Here is a 23,615-nt window from a genome sequence, read left to right on the forward strand (position 1 = left end):
GAATACTGTTGTGTGTCCAGAGTTGATTTCTTTTGTATAATATTGGTATATTCAATTGTTTTTCCTATCTCTAGTTCCATTTATACTTCCTCTGGAGCACATTGGATATGATGGTGTGTTGATGGAGAAAATTTTTCCTGACGATAATCTTAATGGATTTTCTTCTATTTTTAAGTCTTTTTTTTTGTTTATTGTAGTTTCAGCCTTAAATGGTCTCAGATTATATGGCTTAATTGGATTTTTTCAATAAACTTGGCTTTTCTCTGCACTGCTTCTTGTTATTTAATGAGATAATCATGCTCCTAGAAAAAACTTCAGATTATTTTTTATAATCCATATTTTCCATCATTTTATTCCATATCTCCCACTTTTGCATTGAAATCACTGAATTTTAAAGTACATATCAATTTAATTTGGAGCATCTTATTTAGTAGAATAACTCATCTTATTTAGTAGAATAACTCATCCCCAGCAAGATTCACATAAAAGTTATCTATGTAATGGCTTTAAAAAAAATAAAGACTTTTTGAACACATACAGTTTCTCTTTCCACCTATATATGCTTACTGAATTAAGATTACTTCCCCTAGAAAGATTTGTGGGCTATGTTTCATTTAAAACAAAAAAAATACCCTGATACACTTTTTTCAGGAACATATCACATTTAGAGTACAACTAATTATGTTGAAGCTTATAGGTAGACTAAAAAAACTGAGTTTCTTAGCACATTTTCTGTTACAGTGGAAAACAGTAGACATCCAATATGAGACAAGTGATTTTTTTTTTTGCTTGTTTCAAGGGTTGCCATGATCAAAAAGCTCATTATCTTGACCAGCCTGCTGATAAGCCTTTCTTAGCTAACTTGAGACCTTGGAAATCTGGTTGTTGGTTGCTGGGATGTAGTACTTTGAAGCCTTTTCAACACCATAAAACCAGTAGAACTTTAGCATAGCTTTCAAAGACCTAGGTTCATCTCAATGCTAAGATGCACCATCTGAGAGAAAGATCATAGCTCTTTAAAGATACGTTAAAAACTAGTATAATACTTTCATTTTATTGTTGGGGAAATTTGAGACCCAATGTCATTTAGTGACTTGCCCAAAGTTTACATGGGTAAGTAGGTGAGATTTGATCCTTGATCCTTTGACTATAGAACCAGTACTTTTTCTGTTGTACCATGTTGTTTCCATGAGAGACATTTTGAACTTGAAACAACCATTTATGGAGGGTAAATATTGCTTAAAACTAAAAAGTGGAACCAATCAATTAGTATGTTATAAGCACCTAGAATGTCCCAGGCCTCTGGGAATGCAAAGACAAAGAATTGAGCTTATGTTCTATCAGAAGTGGAAGCAAAAACTTTGTTGATGTTTCATTAAAATAAGGTACTGGGGAAAGTATAAAGGTACATAGTACCATGGCCTCTAGATCATCTTCTATCAACTCAATTTATAGTGTATAGTTTGATGTATTTTATTTACCATCTCTTTTAATGTAAGTTTCTGAAGGTCAGGAATTATTTACTTTTTTTAACCCTAGTGTTAAGAACATAGTGTAGTAAGGGCTAAATAAATACTTATTCATTGGTTGATTGGGAACCCAACCCATGCAGATTTCACAAATTTTGAGTGAAGAATGTATTAAGAGTCTCTCAAAATTTCTTCAAAATCTCAGGATTTTACACTTTTTTAAAGAATAACATATATTAGAAAGAACACTAGATTTGGAGCTAGAAGATTGAGGTTTTAATATTAGCATTAGTTCTCTTACTTATTTTAGGTATAACATGTCATGGAACTTTTGGGCTTCATTTTCCTCATTCTGTAAAATGAATTGTTGGACTAGATATGATCCCTGAGGGTCCTTTCTAGGTAGAAAGAAGAAAACTTGTGGTAGTCTCATACATTAAGTACATTACTTTGTACTCATTCACATTCATTGTTATTTGATCCTTAGAACATTCTTGTGAGAGTAAGGGATTTTGAGGAGAAAGATGGTAGGAGTGTTCAACAAAAGGTGTAGGGGGATTTCTTTTAGACATCTTTAGGATTATTAGAAAGTAGGTAGCAGCAAATAATTTGTAGCAAAGAAGCACATTTTCCCTCACCAGACAAGACAGACAGTTAAGGAAACTTCAGAGTTGTTACAATGAGGCCCCACAGTCTATTAACCAAAATAGTTGGGTCTGCACAAAGTATCTCCTCTGCTTAGACCATGTCCTCTTGAAAACACTATTCCTAAGCTCTCATTTGGAAATCAGAAAATTTAAAACTAGAAGTGAATTTATATATTCATTCATTCATTTGTTTATTTATAGCCCTTGCCTTCCCTCTTAGAATCTTAGAATCAGTACTGTAAGCGGTAAGGACTAGGCAATGGGAGTTAAGAGACTTGCCCAGGGTCACACAGTAGAAATAAATTTAGGAAAATAAATTGAAGTCTAGACAGGTTAGGTGACTTTATACACATCAATTAATAAACCCAAAATAATTTCTTATTTATCTGCTCTGTGCCAGGCCCTATGGTACATGTATTACAGCAAGGAGACAGTAAATAATTTTGGCACTATTCAATAAACTGTAATAGTTTTAAAAGCAGAGGAACTTGGCTTAAATTTAAATGACAGTTTTAGAACTAGAAGAGACTTCACAGGTCATGTACAATAACCCTCATATTTTTTGGATGAGAAATCAAGATTTATAGAGGTTAAATGATTTATCCAAGGTTATACAGGTAATCAGGTGGCAGAACCAAAATTTATATGGAGGTCTTTTGACTCTAAATCTAGCATTTATCCTACTATATTGTGAGTTTTTAAATTAATATTCAATATCTATTATATTTTATAAAGTTTGATTAATAATAACTAAAGTAAAAGAACTACATGAACTCAGCCCATTTGCAAGTAAAAGAGCAAGGGAGGCAGAGCCTCAGAACTTATACAAATGTGACCAATTTGGGGAAATACTAAGGGACTTCTGGGGGATAAAATCCAAAAGTTCAAAAATCTCCATTTATGCAATGTCATGCTGCTTCCCACCATTTTAGTAACTTCAAAAATGTTTTTTTTAAAGAAGTTAAATGACTCACCTATGGTCATTGCCAGTTAATTACTTTAGACTTAGGTGTTTGTTGTTGTTTTTTTTAACTTCATCCTAATGGACATCCCCTTCCTCCCCCAAACTCTCTAATTTTTGCATTTTTCCACAACATTAAAAAGCCAGACAGCAACAAAATGAAGTAAAGGACTATACAAACTAATTTGAAAATGAAGAAATGAATAAAACATTAAATACTTAACTATGTTTAGAGAAAGTATTGCTAAGAACTAGGGATACATACAGAAATGTGAGACAGTCCCTGTTCTTTAGAAGCTCACTTTAAATGGAAAGGTGCCATGGCCTTAGAGTGCAGTGGCAAAGCAGATGGAAATGACTCTTTAATGTCATTTCAAATGGTAAAATCTTTTAAGAACTTCTGATGTTGAATCACTTTGACCATGTCAGAGACTTTGACACCTTTTTTCACCTGAGGCTTCAGTGGATGTTGCACCTGCAGGATCCTTTGCCAAGCTGCATCCCCACAGGTATTTTTTCCCAGCTTGATGGCTGAACTCACTGGGTTGGAAGCATTGCCATTCCCAAAGTCTTTGGTTGGGTTCAGGGTCTTGACTGTCCTAAGGGAGATTGGCAAGGTGGTGTTGGCGATGCTCTGACTTGCTGGGCTTGTGTAGCTTCCTGTTCATTTCTGTCCTATCCTTCTCTTCAACCCCCTCCTCCCCCTTTCACCCTCATCTGCCAATATACACCTACACACAGATGTTGCCTTTATTCCTTCTGCAAAGGGTAGCTTATCTGTCTTTCTGTGAGTAACAGTGGTTGGCAAAATTGGTGGGATTGCCATTCTCCAACAGGAGTTGCTTTTCAAGATGACAGAAATGAGGGCTGGGCTGGAAGCAGGACCTGTGGTTACCCTCCCTCTTGGTGCTTTTCTGCTTCTTCTGATGGCAATTGGTAAAGGTTGCTGCTGCTGCTGAGGGAGGTAGGCCCCTTTACCACAATAATTTCGACTTTTAGTGATGACTATAGGGGCTGAAGAAAGGTCTGGTGTTTGAGGGGATACTGCTATTCTCAAAAGCCCTTGGGTTTAGGGGTTCTGGACTATCTCCATCAAATGAGGAGGTATTATGATGGTGATGATTAGACTTGATTGGCATATGCTAGCTTTGTCTTTTCCTTCCCAGTTCCTGTTTTACCTCAGGATAATAAAGCAGTAGTTAGTTTTTTTTTGTAAAATAGCAACTGTATAACATTAAAATAGTCTTTAATTGGTATTTGATCAGAAAGTTCAAATAATACTACTCCTACAATTTCAGAGCTTAGGTAGTCTTTGAATTGGAAGGGCCCTCATATTTCCTTTTGTTCAAACACTAAATCACAGACTCAAATATAGAATGGAGTTAATTAATTTAGGAATTGAATGTATTTATCCCACTTGTAGTAGGAACCTATTCTGTGTTCAAAACAACCCAATTTAGTTTTGTAACATAACTTATACATTGAGATAATCATATTAAATTCCTTTCTACTTATAGACTGACTTGCACAATTGAGAGATTTACAGATGTCTTTTCCACAATTTGGCCTCCTGCTTCCAGGATCATAGGTAGAGAAATATTAGTCAGATAAATTGACTCACCCAGTGCTGTAATGTAAGGCAAGGATTGAGCATATTGTACTCTCCCAAGGTGGGACATGGTGGAGAGAGTGTAAAGTGGTAAGGGCATTATCATTTCAGGTATGGGGATATTAAAACTAGTTTTTTTTAAATGTCTGAATCTTTTTTTAAGAAGATGGCAATTTAAACCAGATTAGGTATTGATGCTTTATCCTTTTTGAAAAGTGTGTTTTGAGTTATCTTTTTCCCCCAGAGGCAATTAATTGAAATTTGCATTTCACAGAAAACCTTAAGAATGGAATCCAAACCTTCAAGAATCCCTAGAAGGATAACTGTTGAGCCCTCCAGTTCTTCCTTAAGTGCTCGAACTGTATCTGGAGGCAGAGGAAGTGGTATGAATGATGCATATCACCCAAGAGAATCTCCATTCAGACTGAATTCTGAGCATCAGGTAACACATTAATTTGAAACATTAAGATTATTTTCCCATTTAACTGCATTAAAAGTTAATTTGTGAAATTATCTGGTAATCAGATCATCATATTTATGAAAAATAAAACATCAACATTAACTTTTTAATAGACTTAACTAAATGTGTATTTCTAAACTTCCTTTAATAAGGACATTTAAATTCAATTGTTTTTCTTTCTCACCTCTCTGGTGCTGGTAAATCACAAGGGCTGCCCCAAAGAAATAATGAAATATTAAGTTGTTATTTATTTAACTTGTCCCCAAGCAAAACAAAAAAAGGACAAATTTAGATTTAAAGACTTAAGTGTTTTGGGATGCTATTGATTCAACTTCTTTAAGGCATAAGCTTTGACTTGTTTTATAGTGCTACACCTATATACTTTAACCTCAGGAGCATTTATTCTTTTTTTAAATTGAAATGCCTAACTGGTATTGCTATACTGTCTGTGATCTTTGGAGGGAGCTTTATGTCATAAGTATATTAAGGGAACAGTGTACTATATTGCTATTTAATAAAAGTTGCTTCATATTAAGAAGTACTGGAGTTTTAGAAAAGTTGAATATGAGTAGCGTTTACATATATACTTAGAAATATACTTGGGGAATTTGCTAGTTATAGGACCTGAGACTAATTTTTAATAACACTTTATCTTGGAAAGTAAATTGGCATCTGTGATAATTAGATGTTTTTGTAAGGTTAGATTCTGTATTTGGGTTAAAGTGAGATTCTTTTCTACATAGTTGAATTTATTTCACTTAAGAATAAAGTAGTGCCATCCTTGTATAATTGCCACCAGCACTGTGGGCAATTTTAGATGACGTGGCAGCTTCTTAGACCCAATTTTCTTGAAAGGGAAGGTGCTAATTACATACTAGATATGAGAACAATATTAATTTAGAATTTAGAACTTATTTGTGATCAAACTTTCTGCTTCAATTTCTGCTCCAAAATAAAACCATTTTTTAGATGTAAAAATTGTGCCTATTAACTTAGACCCTCCCCCCCTTTTTTTAAAGAGAATTCAATTTCATATAAATTGACAAGTTATTCTAAAGAGCTGCACAGCTAATGTGGCCATATTTACTAATGGTCCAGATTTTATTTGTGTGAGAAAGATGCTATGAAAGAAAGATCTGTGGAGTTTCCATTGATAGCAGAACCACTTTTTGTCAGGGGTTAAATTTATACCCCTTGGGAAGAGAATTAGAATTTGAGAGAGCTCTCTATACTCAATTGTATTCCACTAGAATTTATTTAGTCTTGCTATAATTTTGAGCCTGAAAGGGATACCTTAACTCCCTTATTTTACAGATTATGAAACTGAGGCCCAGAAAGGTGACAAGTAGGCCACACTGGTAATAAATGACAAAGGGCTTAAAATCTGAGTAATTTGATGTAAAAATCCATCGTTCTTTCTACTTCCACTTTACAATATTTTATTGTAAAGAAAGAGGCTTCAAAGATATGTTTTGTTGTTATTATTTTATTTTTGGTGGGGAGCAGTGATTTTGAGTTTCAGATATGATCATTTCCAAACAATTCTACCACGTTATTAATATGTAGTGTTAATGATTTCATGGTAGGTAATATAGAGTGAAATATTCTGAAAGATGTTCTATGATAATGGTAGCATTTTATAGCAAGGTTTTTGTTTTGTAGAAGGTAAAGAGAATTGTAAAGAAATTTCTGTGCCATCTTTGAGAGTCTTCTAGTTTCATATTCTTTGATACTTTCACTTGATTTTTGTACAACTTCTGTTTCTCTAGTTTAATCCAGGAAATCAAAGCAGATTTTCTGAAACCAATAATAACGAGTTCTATATCTAGAAATCTTACTGTGAACACCAAAATGCTATCCACGTAGACTTAGGGTTAGAATCCAAATTTGACTAAAATTTTTATTGGTCAGAGAAACTGATTTATATTCTTTATGAATTGGATTTGTTCCCTGAAAGTTTGTTTTTTTATTTGCTATTATGACCATAGGAGCAAATTTCTTGTTTTTTTTGTTTTGTTTTGTGTTTTTTTTTTTTTTTTAATATGGCACTAGTTCCCATAATTGGTAAAATATTCCCAACCTGCTTTGCTCTATATAGGTCTAATCCTGACTGGCTTTTTGAGCACCTGAAATATATCTGAGTCAGATATTGAAACAGCTGTAATAGAGAACACCTCAGCATATTCCTTTTATTTAGAGATGAGACGCTTTGATGCATAACTGGTATTATACTACTTCATTTGGGACTTGCTTCAAGGTAAATCTCCTCTATACATAGAAATTATAAAGAGGAAATACATGGCTATAGGTGTATCCATTTGAGAGAGCATACTTTTTTCCCAGAGTAGTGTGCTTTGCCTTTCTTGTCCTTTTTTTATAAATTAAAGGACCTTATTTATGGTTTTTGTTTGTTTTTGTTCTCCATGTTTTGTCTTTAATATTGTGAATATTGGGTTCCCAGATCACTCAGATTTTTCTTTAATGATTTTCTGAAAAATTTGAGTTTTATGAATGCTGACTACGTCATAAGGCTCAGATTAAATAGGCTATTTTAAATATGTAATTGACATCCACAGAATAAGATGGAATACATTGTTGAGCACAGTGTAGGTTTTTGGAGACTTAGAAAGTTTGTCTACATGTTTAAGTCTATATCATTTATTTAGAGTTAGCTGGGTAATGTGGGCCTTAAGTTTTTGAGAAACTTTTTTCAAAATTTGGAGCATTTAAAGTCTTACTTGAATTGTCACACATATAAATTCTTGGTTTCTTTTAAAAAAGTTTTAAACTTTCCCATGTTTAAGAGCATTTATAGATACAACAGATATCAATTAAAATAATTTGAAATGTGGGAAGTCCTCAATTTATAATTGATTGTATATGTTAATGAAAATCTCACCCTTTAATTAGCATTATTGTCCAGTCACAAACAGGGTACTCAGAGGGATTTAGAGCCCACAGTTATTTTGGAAGACACTTACTTCATTTGATTTGTTAGAACAGTTTCTTTTGTTGACAATCTTAATCTAGCACTTATAACAGCTTGGGGGAGGGGGATGTTGATTCTAAATTTCTGTACTTTTTGGTAGTTTGGAATTGAGGACTTGCTATTGTATATATTTTTTGAGGTTTACATTGCTCCATCTTTAAAAATATGATTAATGACAATAGTTTTTAATGGATAAAAATTCTTTCTCTGGGGCGTAGTAGATGAATATGTGATTATTTGAAGAGAAATTCTATCCTATAAAGATAGCAACTTTCAAAGTCAATGTATGTATTCTATATTGCCATAATAGAGAAATACCAATCTGTAAAAAGGGAAACTGTGTATTTAATGTATTTTTATCTCACTGCAAGTTAAATATGTAACATTTAGTTCACTAATTGAATTTTACTCATCTCTTTAATAGTATTACTTTAGAATGTACACAGAAAGTCCAGTAAAGGGCTTAGGAAGTTTTGGATAGCTAGACCACGTGAAGTTTTGACTTTCTGTGTTTTGTCAGACTTCAACAATTGTATACTTTAGTTAGAAGAATATATACTGTATTTTATACACGACATATAAGAGAAGAGTAAATTTGAAAGATCCTAAAGTCTTATGGTAAAGCAGGGAAGGGAGAGAAAAGAGCAACAGATAAATATATTTACATAGCACATCCACGGGGGAGGAGAATTGCTTCTAGTTACATGTTCAATTTTTGCTTTTTCGGGAAGAGGTGAGGCGTTACAATTTTGTCATGGGAAACAGCTATAGATAATGGAGACAAACAAACATCAAGGTGTGTAACCAAGAAGTAAAGCAATCTAGAACCATATTTTAAGTGCTACTTTCCCCTTAGAAGACATAATCATATTATCTGTAGCAGATCTATCCTGAAAGATAGTTTGGAATTATGTAGGCAAGATGGAAGCTAGTTGCTTAAAATGTTTTCTGTTTGTATTTTTTAAAACCTTAGAAAGAATTTACTCAATATCATGACCAATGGTCAATTACAAATGAATAGTAAAATATTTATTTTGTTTATAGTTTTTTTCTCAGTATATTTCCAATTGAAAGATACACTGGCTAAATACTTTGCAGAGTTGAATGATCCCAACAAGTATCTGATAGTAATAGAAATGTTGTGACAAGTTAAATTTTTATGAATCTCCTGCTTTGGACAGTGACATTTCTTGATGTGATACATGGATAATATATTTTAAGACCCCTTTTACTGAAGCCTATGGGGATTCAATTAATAGTGTTTAAATTGTATAGGCTATCAGAAAACTCTTGAGTTGGAAGTGAGTCATGAAAATGTTATTTACTCCAGGAGTCCAATCTGTTGCATACTTCTGGTAGAGACTGGGGATTTGGAGAAAGAGAAGCCCATGAAACTCCATGGAAATTTACCAGTTCCTCTCCAGCTCACTTCTCAGGAACATTTGAGCGTCCATGGTCTGGAAGCTTTTTGGGAAGTAGAAGCAGATTGGTAAGACTCACATCAAACCTAAATTAGGTCACTATTTTACGTGGGAAGGATTACAGTTACTCTTATAATTTTATTTTAGATTTCAAGCATACATTAAACATGAAATACTTCAAAATGAATGAGATTTAAATATTCATTTTCAGTTTTTCCTTTAGTTTCTAGTTGAAGTGTAGCTTGGAATCTTAATTTGTGCCCTATGTTTTTAAACTTCAAGGTTGCCTTTATAACTTCAAAAGTGTGAAGTGTTTAACTTGAGGCAAATGTTATATAAATCAGGATCTTGTGGAAAATATTAAAACCAGTTACTACCACAATCTCCTTTCTTCTTTGTCCCCTCCTCTATGTTCTGGGATTTATTAGCTTATTCAGTAATCATGAAATACGTTGCTTCATTCCATTCAGAAAATATTGATAAGCCTTGTATACTTAGAGACACTGTTGTTATCATATCTTATTCTACCTGCTACTTCCAACATCTTTTCTTCTTTAATGCACTTTTTATCTGGTTTGAGTCCCTGCCTATAGATGCTTTTAAATTATGGTTTTAATTGGTGTATACCTAAACACTACTTATTTTTGTAGTTAATATGTTTTGTTTTAAGGACTGCATACATTTTAGACCTTATTCGTTTTGAATCTTTGCTGTGTGCTGCTTTCTTTGCATTTGTCTTGATTCCTTTTGCCTAGATTTATTTTTAGCTGAAATTCTAAGATTCTTATTCCATTTCCGACAACCTTTCATTTAGTTTTTTTAAATGTGATTTTGGCAGTAATAAATGCTTGAGTATTATATTCTGTATTGTAGATCCCACTAAAGGCCTACTTCAGGGCCCTCATTGTAATGTGGAAGTGATCCCAAGTTTTTCAGAGGTTGTGCCAAGAAAAATAAGAATTCTGGTGGAACTTTCCTAACTGGAAAGGCTTGACATTTGGGACCCAACAATGAAATCCAGCATAGGCTAAGTCGAGAAGGCTGAATAACAAGGTTAAATTTTTTTTGGCCATAGCAAGTCTATGACGAATTTGAGAAGGTTGTAAACTTTCTCAGCTCATGATTTATGGTTTCTGTCCTATTTCTAGTAATTTTCTATTCATTAATTTGTAGGGAATGCCCATACCTATAAAATCATGAAACTTGGGGAAAATACGGGAAAAAAATATTATGTACAAAGCACTTGGGTGTAACAAAGGCTAGCCTCATCCTCTAGGAACTTTAAACCTAGCTGGGGGAAGTAAGACAATTATATTAAAAGTTAATTAACAAAATACTGAAATAATCATTGTGTAGGAAATCTTGAAAACAGTAAATGTTATTATACAGTTGTTAAATGGATTCAGAGAATGGAAGATAAAAATTTTAGTTTGAATAAGATTTGAATAGTTTTTTGAAATAGGCAATTAAAGTAATTTTTTAAAGTTATTTGAGAAGTTTTGAATCAGTAGAGAAACACTAATTTAATTCTTAACCCAATAATATCTTTTATTTTTCATTTCAATGTGGTAATGGATTTTCATTTAAATAATATTTTATACCCAGAAGTAAATACTGTTTGAAAACTAAAATTTCATATTTATGGACCATGAGAAGCTAAAATAACCTTAAATGACCTGATCCAATCCTGTTACTCCAAAGCTTAACAGGAACTTCTAGTGTGCCTCCTATTGCTTTCTTTAATCTATAGAAATCTGGATTCTGTATTTTTAAGGTTAGCCTCTTTAAGTAGAACTCTGGCCTTTTATTATCTATTGTAAATCTATATTGTATATATATTGTATTTTTATTAAGAAGTTTAGAAAAACTAAAAATTTTGAATTTATAATTCTTATGTCATATTCTTGAGTTTTAATATAAATTACAGTTTTTTCTCTTCCAAAAAAATGTTTTAAAATTAATTGTGTGTGTGTGTGTGTGTGTGTGTGTATGTGTGTGTGTGTGTGTGTGTGTGTTTAAGCCTTCCCTGTATTACCACCATACAAGTGAATTAAGAATTATTTGTATGGGTGCTTCTGAGGTCTTTTACTTTTAGAAAAGTTAACAGAATTTTTCTTGGTGTTGCTAAATTTTTCTTAACAATATTGAAGTATAATATGGCATAATTTGCTGAATCATTAACTTTTTAAAAATGGAGCAACCTCTAATTTTAATCAGCTGAGATAATGAATACTACCTTATTTGCTAAATATTTACCTTATTGGGGTAGTCCCATGGAGAAAAAAGTCTTTGGGGATTGATATATGTTTGTTGAGTGTGTGATAAAATTCACTCGTATTTTCTTGTATTGAAACATTTAAAAAACAACTGGGTTTTGTAATCAAGGGGGGACCTAGATTTGAATTCTAGCTCTACCATCCTAGGGATCTTTTCCTCCATTGTAAAAATGAGCAAATTAGATAATATCTAAAGATCTTCTCTGACTTCAAATCCTAAGATCTTTATGATATGCCTTAATAATTTTAAATTACTGTTTTTAGTATGTCTTGACATTACCAAAGATCTCAAAAGCTGCCATTTATCCTGTCCGGTGTAGATTTTTTTAGTATTTCTATCAAAATTTAAATAGCACTGATATCAGATTTGAAATAAATGCGAAAGGTATATCATCATGTCTCCTTCTTAACCTATGTCATATTCCTTTTTTGTCTGTCCTTTAATAAAAATTAAAAGATAACAGTATTATAACATAATTTAATAACAGGGTTCTTTTCTGTGTACCTTTTTGTGGCAGCTTGCGGTTTTAAAACATTTTCTCTTATTAAATTCTGAATTAGGTAGAAATTTTTTTGGTTTTATGTGTCAAACTAACTAAAAAGGTATTTTTTCATAATAAATGGAAATAGGTGACTATGTAAAGAAAGCTTAAATTAGATGACATAAACTGATTAAAGATGAAATATTTGATGTCCTATTAGTTTGGTTCCTCCCTCCCCCCAAGCTTTAGTACTATTTTGTGCCCTCATTTTGACATACTATTTTTAAGTAAAATTGTGTCCTTGGAAGATCATACCGTAAGTCTATTTTCTTGAAGTTGTCTAAGGTCTGAATTTTGTTGAAAGTTGAAAATACTTTTGTAAAGGACTTTAGTGTTTTTTGTGTATGTTCAATACATAGTCTGCTGCATGTTTTGAGACATTTACTAGTTTCATTATGATATGGTATCATTCTAGTAAATAAAATAAATTTCACATTTAAGATTTTAAATGTCTTTTAGGGATGGGAGTCAAGTATTTTGGGAGGGACTAATGTGAGTACAATTTTTAAAGATTTGAGTATAGGCCATCTTTTCAGTGTTACCTTATGCAATAGGAGATGACTAATCAGTATTAGTATAGTAGAAAGAAGCTTGGACCTCAGTTCTAATCCTAGTCTCTTTTTTATGAACTTGTATGTCAACAAACAAGTTGCTTAAACATTTAATTTGAATTACCATCTGTAAAATTAGGGATTTTTAATAGGTCATCTTTATAGACCCTTCTACCTTGAAAATTCTTTAATTCTAGTAATGCTATTTGTGAAAAGTTACTTTAAAAGTAACACTATAGAGTTGCTCAGTCTAGATTTCAAATCAGAACATTCCTTTGAGAGCAAATATATATGTAAAAAGCTTATTATTAGAATTGCAACCTATTGCATATTGATACCCAAGCCTAGTTTATAGGTACAAGTAATAAACAAGACAGAATTTGCTCAGATAAATCAAGACCTATAGAGAGAGGAATAAGTGGTTGAGAATGTGACAAACCATTTTAGATCAAATACACTGTAAAGTAAGATATAAAAGGCTATATTGCAATCTAATTTTTTTTTAAACTTGTAGGCAACCTCATCATCATTGACTTCACCTTTTCAGTCTTCATGGTATGGTGAATCTGAGAGAACTCAGGGAGCATACCCAAGATTGCAAAACCAGCAACGAGAACATGATTCAAAGAGGCCTAAACTTTCCTATACAAGTTGTACATCTACCTCAGCTGGGAGAAATAATGGAAGTGGTTTGAATACGATATCAGGTAATAATGAAATCACTAGGTGGTGAAAGGCATTAAACATTTTTCAAAAGCATAACCGTTTCTGTGATTTGTTTTTGTTATAAAATAAAATAATGGAAATAGATAAATATTTGGATTTGAATGGGTAGAAATAATTTTACAGGCTATGAGACTGAATTTTATTAAATGTCCAGTCTTTAAAAAAATTTTTTTTAATTTAATTTAGAATATTTTTCCATGATTCCATGATTCATGTTCTTACTTTCCTTCCACCCCCTCCCATAGGCAAAGAGCCGTTCCACTGGGTTTTATATGTATCATTGTTCAAAATCTATTTCCATATTATTACTATTTGCAAGAGTAATCATTTAATAAAGTCAACATCCATATTCCCATGGAACCATGTGATCAATCATGTTTTTCTTCTGTGTTTCCCACTCTCACAGTTCTTTTTCTGGATGTGAAATGTCCAGAGTCTTACTGTAAATAAATACTGAAATTAGAAAGTGAAACTTGAGAATTGATGTATTTAATTTATATTTTGATAATTTTTACTAAAAAGACAAACTATCTAAAGAAATATTTTTTTCAAAGTACAATTCCTGGATTGTTCTGTTACCTTTATTTTAAAGATTTTTCTATATTGAAAATAAAAAATCGACTGTGGCAGTAAAGTGTAGTAATATATTATACAGTGTATGTCAAGAGCTGGGTTTTAATCCTATTCCTACATATTCTCGAACTGTGAGACGTTTGCACTTAATTATCCTATGCCCCAGTTTCCTTTACCAGTATAATGAGAATCTGAAGTATTTATTTCTCAGGTTCTTTTTACTCTTAACATGCTTTAAGTAGATTGGAGTGAGAGATTTTTAAAGTATCATCTGTTATGCTTATGTGACAATTCATCCTTTAGGCTAAAACTAAAAATATTTTGAGATATATGTAACAATTCTGGAGGCAGATAAAACTTGCCTATTTCTTAATTGGAATGCCTAAATTTTAAAATTATTTTACTCATTCAGATTTGTTTCTTGTGGCAAGGAGTTCTGGTGAATATGAATATCCTAATTCACTCTTGTACACCAAATATCAAAACTTATCACGTTTTGAATTTCCATTAAATTTTTAGTCACCTCATTTCAGGACCCAGCTGAATCAGTGCACTAATTTTTGAAATCCTTAGTGTCCTTATATCAGGATACATTTTAGGCATTGTTTTGACCCTTGAAAAACACATTATTTATTGAAAAATTGGTAATAGAATTCTGTACTAAGAAAATCTTGAGTTTTAAGGCTCTTTATATCTAGCTCATGAAATATGGTTATAAAAGACTGCCCATATAGTTAAACACCCTGGGGCATAGTGATGGATCCAAAATATTGCTTTCACAATTGCCTAGAACCAAATGTTCTGATCAGAATGAGATAATTGAAATATTTTCAGGGTATAACAATCTCATTATTTGTAATATTTGACAAGTATAACCCACAGAAGTGTTATATTCTAAGACATGAGAGAAAAAAATTTTTGGTGTGGTGTTTTCTCAATAAGAACAGAGAACTTACTTGAGTTGTCAGTATTTATTTTATATAATACAACTACCAGTTTAACCCTTGTGTACTTGGGGAAATGTACCAGTAATTTATGATCAAATTGTTTGGTTCCTAGAAAATGGGACAATTATTACATGCATTCATTATATTTTAAAAGTTACAATCTAAGTTTATCATGTGGGCATAATGTTGGAAATGTGGATTCAGAACGAGTTAAGTGAACATCCCCGGTAGGATTTTTTTTAAAGTGAGTATAAGATCATGTTCTTTATATAATAGTCTGTGAAAGTTGCATTTCTCTGAACAATTTACTTACATAATTTGGACAAATTAACATTTTATTCTACACTTTCATCCCATATTCCATCTTTGGAGTAGAGGACCAAAGATTTATAACTTGAAAAAGATCTTGGAGATTGTCCTTCTATTGTATTGGTGAGGAAACAAAGGCCTAAGGAAGTAAAGTGACTTTCCTAATGCTATAATTATAGTAAGAAGCAGAACCAGGATTTGAATTTGTTTCCATATTTAGTCTTCTACCTGGTCTTTTTTTGCCACCATCCCTCACCTGATCCTCATACTAGTCCAAATTTACACACTGAAAAATTTCATCAATTTCTTTAATTGCCACACTTTAACCTCCTTTCCTCCTAGAGATGACCTTTGATTTTAATTCCTCCTATGTTTCCATTGTCTGGAAAATGGCGTCATGATCACTTAATAGCACAGTTACCACCAGTGTCCAGTGTATCAGACTCTTGGAATAGAGGCATAGTGAGAATGGGGTTTGTTGTATTGAAGAGGAGAGGAGGGACTTGTATGGGACTGTTGGGAGAATGGATTCCAAATATGAAGTACTGTAACTGAAGATGGCCTGGGATATTTCTTTGTCTCCAGGAATTCTTGGTGACTAGCCCAGGAATCTACCCTCATCTTGCCAGGAGCAGATGAACTGGCTTAGCTCATCAGTTGTGGAGCAAGAAAAAGGGAGGCCATGAACTCTCTTATGGACAGCTATCCCTCTCCCCTTTCCAAATTACTCTCAGGTATCACATTTACTTTTAGTACATCTCTTATAAATAGGAATAGTGAAAGAAGACACCTGACCTAAAGAAAGAAAAAGTATGGTTAGAATACTTGTTTTGATTCCTGAAATTTTAATGTAAAGAGATTATTTTGTTTCAAATGTAAATGTCTGATCTATTCCTTCACACTTAGCTATCAGCAAAGGAAACAATTGTTCATTTCTTTCCTCTAGCTTTAATTTGGAATGAGAATGGTAAGGGGATTTGATAAGAAAGGGAAGGAAGACATAGGGGACACTCAGGCTAACACAATCTTAAACTGTTATGAGGCATCTATCAGTTTTGATCACAAGACTAGAATCCCCCAGAACTCAAGATTTTACTTTTTTACAGTGGTTGGTTATATCTTTTGTTACATTTCTATGCTAAGCCAGTTCAAACATGTAAGACCAAGGTTCTGACTAAGGCAGGGAGAAGTAGAGGGCAGGCAATGTTGTTTCCTATTAATTCCCTTGTCTTCCCATCTTTAGCTTCCCAGGCATTGAGATGAACTTGGCATGGCATTTATCTAGTTTTTTTCTTTGGAGGAAGATCCATTTGTGCAGCACACTTTTGACTATAGCTATCTCTTAAATCCATACTTCATCAAAGCTAACACATCAGAAAGAACTTCTCTCCTGGCCATACCTTAATTACCAGTGATTTTTTAAAAAGAATATTGGGCATTAGTAAAGCTACAAAGATTAAACATTGACTCTGCCTTAGTGAGATTTAATAGCCGAATTTGTGACATAGTTATAATACAAAATAGCACATTAGTACATGAGAGGTACAAGCAAATGTTTTGTAAGGATTATATGGGAACAAGGAGCAACTAAGAATATCAGAAAAGATTTAGTAGAAATGTCATTTGAATTGTACATTGAAAGAAAGATAGATTATTAAGGAAGAACATTCCACACCTAGGTAACAGCTTGAATAAAATGCCAGAAGGTCTACGAGAGCAGTCTTATGTAATTGAATATGTATAATGGAGTAGGGAGTTATATGAGACAAGGATGGTATGTAAATTTGCTTCTTAATATGGGAGGATTTGAATGATCAGCAGTAAAGTTGGAACTTAATTTTTAGAAGTTTGAGTACAGGAGTCATGTGACCAGACATGCTTCAGGAAGATTAATTTGACATCAGTTTGATGGATGAATTGGAGAAGAAAGGTGATGTATAGAGAAAGCCTCATAGAAAGCTTCTAGTCCAGTTAAATGATATTAAGATCGACAATATGTTGTAATGGAATGAGATCTGGACAAAGGAGTAAGAAGACCTGACTTCAAGTCCCAGCCCTGTTATTTCTCTGGACCTCAGTTTCCTCATCAGTAAAATGAGAATAAGAGAAGCATGTACCACACAAGATTACTATGAGGAATAAGGTGCTATATAAATGACAATTGTCTTGAATCAAAAATGGCATTTGGGAAGTGTATAGTAGGCATGAGCTGGAATGAAGTAACTCTTCAAAGAAATGATTGTTATTCAAGTCTTTTTGCTCTTGGAATATGTAAATGTTCATGCTAACATTTTTCCCATACAAAATAAGTAATTATTTTTTAACAAAAAGAATTTGTGATTAAGAGGGAGAGGGCTGGTCACACAGAATTAAGGACAACTCATGGCCATCATATGTACCACTAGTATTTTTGAAGTATTAAAAAGGCAAGATAAGCCCTCATTGTGTTATATGGATCTTCCTAGTGAACCTATGGAAGCATATGGACAAGAATTGCACAAGATTGGATTTCCATCTAAGCATAGAAGGGAAATACATCAGTTTACTCATCTATTTGCATTTGGTAATTGGATATTAGAGATGAAAACCTGGGATAACATAAACATTTTAAATATAGGTACCTTAGATGAATGGTGGTACTTAATGATTGAAAAAGTAAAATCAGAATCATTTTTCGAGGACGGGTCAAAAAGTCCAAATTTGAAGATGTTGAAAATTTGTAATGGCAGTGTGACATCTACTTAGCAATGTCCTCTAGGACGTTATAGATATAGGTCTGAAGTTTGGAATCGGGACTGGAGGATTTGAGAACTGGGTTAGAAGTGATAGTTGAAGTTGTTGGAGTGGCTAAATTTACTAAGGGAAAAAAGTATAGTGAAAAATATAGATTAGTGAATAGTGTATATTAGTATAGATAGTGAATCAGTGTAAATCAAGGCACCTTTCATAAAGTGAAAAGAACAGGCAAGGTAAAGTCATTGAAAGAGTTAGCAAGAACAGAGAACCTGTCTTAGGGAGGAAAGTTATCCATAAAGGGGGTGATCTATCTTAAATTCCTAATCTTAACATTTTGCATTTAGAGTTAAATTTCTTAACAAATCAAATTATTTTGACTCTCCAATATAAGTAGAACCTTTGGTTTATACAAATCTTCATTGAAAGGTACTTAGATAAAAGTAATCCTGTTTACCTAAGATTGGTAAATCACCAAATTGTGTAGAGAACTCTGCAGTGTTTAATATGCATATTTTCTGTGGCTGATATGCTTTGAATACTTTACAAGATTGTTGCAAAGAAAGCCTTTTGTGATATAAATGAGTTGTTTGTGCCTGAAAGGTGATAATAGTAAGGCAGGGTAGTGAAGCTGGGTTTTAAGTGTTTTATTACTTTAAAACAGAATTAATTATGAAATTTACAAATTAGGGCAAAATTCTTAGCCATTGTCTCATTTCCATTATACAAATTTAAAATCTCTCCTCTTCCCCCCTAAAACAAATATATGTATATGTGTTTGTGTGTGTATATGTATACATGTGTATATACATATATACACACATATATATAACAAAGGCCTCATTTTTTACATACTTGTTTCCATCAAGAGGCACATTAAAAATAGAAATAAAATTTCTATTATTCCTGGCATAAATTTTTGATTTCTTATGGTTGGTGGTTTGCCTTTTATAGAGATTAATCACTATTCTTATGAATAAAATTGAGTATTAATAGAATATTGTCTCTTAAGTCGTTTTGTTAATTTGTAGGCCAGTTAATAAATATTATAAATGACTAGTTTAAATTCAATTTATGTAACTTCTAATTTTAGCAATTAGTGTTGTTAGAAGTTTTTTCATAGCTTATTTCAGCAAAATAGGAGTTTTAGTACTAGCCACCATGATGCATTTTATGGCCAAGAATATGGGTTGTAAAGCTTAATAAACTAGACTCAAATTTTTATAGGGTTTCATTAGGGAACTGTTCTTCCTTTAATAGATCCTGTCCGTCAGGCAAATACATGCCTTTTTTGTTTTCATTATTTCAAAAATGAGTGGCTTGAAATGATGTGTTTGAAAAACATTGGTGGCTTATTTTTCTGTGAAAGTTCTATTATTTTGTACTCCAAAAATGTTGGATTTCAAGTGAAAATGTGAATTTTTAACGACATAAGCTCTTTGAATGACAATTTCTTCACTTTTATTTTTAGATACTTCTTGGAGACGTAGTCAAATTCCCAGGTCTTCTTCAATGGTACTTGGATCACTGGGGACCGACTTAGTAAGAGAGAGAAGAGATTTGGAAAGGAGAACAGATCCCTCTATTAGTCTAATGGACTATAGTCACAGGAGTGGTGACTTTACATCTTCATCGTGTATGTTCAAATTGTATTTTTACTTGTAGATTGTGTAAAATGCCATTTTCACATTGTTTTACATTTATTCATTAAAATAAAAATAAATGAATGAGATATAGTTTATTGTATTAGGTGGTCAGAAGGGAAGAACAAGTTGAGAAAGCTACTCCTTTATTATTTGGGTTTGGCACCCCCCATACCCCATATGTAGATCAATGTTTATTTGTCAAATTGTTTTCCCTTTCATTACCACATTCCTAGAAAAAGAAGTATTAATCTTTGGGTATTACTTCTTTCATTTAAAAATCTTTGGAATCAGACTTCCTCTCCTATCTCCTGACCAAAACAAATTTCTCCAGGGTTTTTCATTGTTCTCTTTAATTGTTAAATCATGTGACTTGTTCTTAGGTCTCAAACTTTATTTCTCTGCATTGTTTAAAATGTTTGAAAATTCAATTAACACCCTCTCCCCATAAAAAAAAAATCCTGTAACGAATATGCATAGTCAAACAAAACAAATTCTTATAGAGATTATGTTTATTTAGTCTAGTGCCTCTTTCTAAGAAACATTTATAACACTGTTGATCATTCTATTCTGGGTATATCTCTAGACTTTTGTTATTGATTTTTTCCTAGTTTTCTTCTACCTCTTGACTGTGCCTCATTAGCCTTCTTTGCCAAGTCATCTTTTGCTCCTTTACCAGGGATGATTCTCCAAGTCTCTGTCTAGGCCTTTTTCTCTATCTGTCCGCCTTCTCTTGGCAATCTCATTAGCCCATAGTTTTAAATATTATATTTATTTAAATGACTATTCTTCCCCCCCCCCCCCCCCCAGGTAAATATTATAAACATTTCTTTAATGCTCTTGCTTCCATATGACTTCATGTCTTTTTGTTGTCCTGTAAGCATATCAGTTTAAGCATTTCCAAATTTCATTATCTTTCTATAGTTGACCCTTCAGGCTTCTTTATATGCTTTGAGGCTACTGCCACCTCAGTTATCTAGGTTTAAAACCTTAGAAGTCATGTGCCACTTTATTTTATTGTTTTTCCTTAATAACTTCTCATTTGTCAACTCTTATCAACTTAATTCCCATCTTAGCTTTGGCCCTAGGCACCTCAACCATTAATTGTAGGATTGCTGTGGGTTCCCAAGACACTTTCAAGGGGTCTGTGATATCAAAACTATTTTCCTAATGATGCCAAATCATTATTTGGTTATTAAAATACTTCTCCCTTTTTCAATGATGTATTTTGATTTTCTTCATATACTTCAAATAGTACAAGAGTTTGTATACAGAAGCAAATAGACTACATCTGTCTTCCGTTTAGCTATGCTTTAAAGAGATTTTCACAGATACATAAAACAGTGCCATTCTCATTACAATTTTGTTTTTGGAAAATGGGTTTTTTCCCCATTAAAAATTATTCTTACAGGTAATTTTATTTTAGAATCCACAACTTTAAATATTTTAATGGTTATTTCTGATACTGGGTAAATATCAACAGCTATAACCCACTTAAAATAGAAGCTCAAAGATACTCAGTTGTTAAAGAGTGTAAAAGAATCCTGAATTTTTAAGAATCTAGGAATTTTGAGACCAAAAGGTTTGAGAATCATTCACCTACAGTTTACTTATCTCTCAGTTGAACTTAATGCTTCTAGTCTTCATTTCATTCTTCATTTAGTTGTCAAATTTGTTATATAAATATTTCACTATTCTGCTCAAGCCTCTTCAGTGGCTCCTTATTGCCTCAAATAAGTACACAAGCCTGGTATTTTAATCCTTTCATAGTCTGGCTCTAGAATATCTTTATATTTTATATCTCATTCCCTTTCATCATTCATGTTTAATGAGAGTGACCTTTGTGCCTTTGTTTTGGATCAACAAAGTCAACAGAAATCTTCATGAAGTTGCTGGACAGCATTGTATATTTTTTCAAATGGAGTATTGGAATTGCCCATTTTTTGAACTTTAAAATTTATAACAGAAACTTGAGTTAAGACTTAATGAGGTTTAATATGCCACAGAATTTTTGCAGTAGAATTGCATCTTTTAAATGGTAACATCTATTCTGTGAATAGAGCATTTAATGTCAAAATAAAGACAGTGCTAACAAACTTTAATATCTAAATTCTTATGTGTAGTAAATAATTTCCTATTTTTTCTCACACTTTCAATAATAGATCTTCAAGATAGAGTTGCTTCTTCTTATTCTCAAGGAGCAAGACCAAAAGAGAATTCACTTAACACTTTGAGATTAAATACATCATCCATGAACCGTCAATGGCCTTCTGAACATCAGCCTTCCTTTTATTCTAGAGAACCAAGCAGAAATACTTCCAGATCTAACTTTTCTCCAAGAGAAATGGAATCTCCCCAGAGGAGTGTACAGCAAGGTTTTTCTTACATCCCAAATAGAGATGAAACTCCTTCCATTAGCAATTCTGAAAGGATTGGCTCATCTCAGAGGTCCTTGGCTGAGCCTTCTAATGACACTGAAGGAAGGCGGACAACTAGGCAGTTGTTGTCTCGGCTTGCCTCTAGTATGTCATCTACCTTTTTTTCACGAAGGTCTAGTCAGGATTCCTTGAATACAAGACCATTAGATTCTGAGAATTCCTTTGTTGCTCCAACAGTTCTGACTCCCCCACAGTCTAGTGGTAATGCAGTGTCATCTTCTGAAGTTCCAGATAATAGAACACCTGAATCTTCTCAAGGATTTAGATTTCTCAGAAGAAGATGGGGTTTATCATCTGTTGGCCAAAATCCCAACTCTGAGACTGGTTCAGAAAACTTTAGCCAAGAATCTGAAAGTAGAAATACTGGTTCCTGGTTGTCCTCCTCTCTAAGAAATAGATGCACACCCTTATTTTCAAGGAGACGTCGAGAAGGAAGAGATGAGTCTACACGAATACGCACTACCGATGTGCCATCTAGACCTCAGCATGTTTTAAGAAGAGAGTCTAGTGAAGAGGTTCACCTTGAAACACAAAATGAGTCCCTTGGGACGTCTGCTAATAGATCACAAACACCTACAGTACCCAGCAATGCTGCTGCTGCTGCTTCCACACCAGATTTGGCTCACAGTGGGAGAAATACAGGAATATCTGGAATTCTTCCTGGTTCCTTATTCCGATTTGCAGTCCCCTCTGCATTAGGAAGCAGTTTATCTGACAATGTCATGATCACTGTAGATATTATTCCCTCAGGTTGGAATTCATCTGATGGACAGAATGATAAGACTAAAACTCTACCTTCAAGAGACCCAGAAAGGCTACAAAAAATAAAAGAGAGGTAAACAAATGAATTAAAGTCATAAATAGAAGTTTCTCTTATTTATATGCTTCCCAGAAAATATTTCAGTTATCTGTAAGACTTAGCATTGAAAACTTTTGAGTAAAGTTATATACTCTTAAGGTTTATATTACATATATAATAATTAGGCACTTAATATGATTCTAGGAAATAATTTGGATTGAATTATACATGCTGTAGTATAAATGAGGATTCTTGCAGCTCTTCCAGACTTATTTCCAAAGTTTCAGATTTCTCTCTTACAATACTCATAATTAAGAGTAGATAATATCCAAAAATAATACAAAAATATTATTGTTTTGGGATACAGAAAAACACATGAGAAAGGAGTTTTTTCCTACCCCCTTGACAAAACAACCCATCTAATTACTAATAAGTGAAGAGCACTTAGGTTGTTGTGTAATATGCTCTAGAAACTTTTTGTGGCTATTTTAAGATTTTCTTTCCCTTCCCTTGGTTATTCTT

The 23,615-nt window shown here is 32.9% G+C and overlaps 1 protein-coding gene across 8 annotated transcripts in view; it reads left to right on the forward strand.

The window, feature by feature from the left end:
- MARCHF7 (membrane associated ring-CH-type finger 7) overlaps positions 1 to 23,615 on the forward strand; it is a 48,785-nt gene that overhangs the window by 12,442 nt on the left and 12,728 nt on the right. For 3 of the 8 annotated variants that reach the window (XM_007494238.3, XM_007494237.3, XM_007494236.3), the window contains 5 exons: positions 4,961 to 5,128; positions 9,466 to 9,624; positions 13,440 to 13,632; positions 19,685 to 19,849; positions 22,019 to 23,129. In XM_007494238.3, the coding sequence (XP_007494300.1) occupies positions 4,961 to 5,128; positions 9,466 to 9,624; positions 13,440 to 13,632; positions 19,685 to 19,849; positions 22,019 to 23,129 (1,796 nt within the window). Of the gene's footprint in view, positions 1 to 4,960; positions 5,129 to 7,244; positions 7,404 to 9,465; positions 9,625 to 13,439; positions 13,633 to 16,065; positions 16,215 to 19,684; positions 19,850 to 22,018; positions 23,130 to 23,615 lie in introns of all 8 variants that reach the window. The other 5 variants (XM_056793939.1, XM_001366458.4, XM_056793938.1 and 2 more) reach the window with 4 other exon arrangements.

This window comes from Monodelphis domestica, chromosome 4 (genome assembly GCF_027887165.1).
Source record: "Monodelphis domestica isolate mMonDom1 chromosome 4, mMonDom1.pri, whole genome shotgun sequence".
NCBI classification, from domain to species: Eukaryota; Metazoa; Chordata; class Mammalia; order Didelphimorphia; family Didelphidae; genus Monodelphis; species Monodelphis domestica.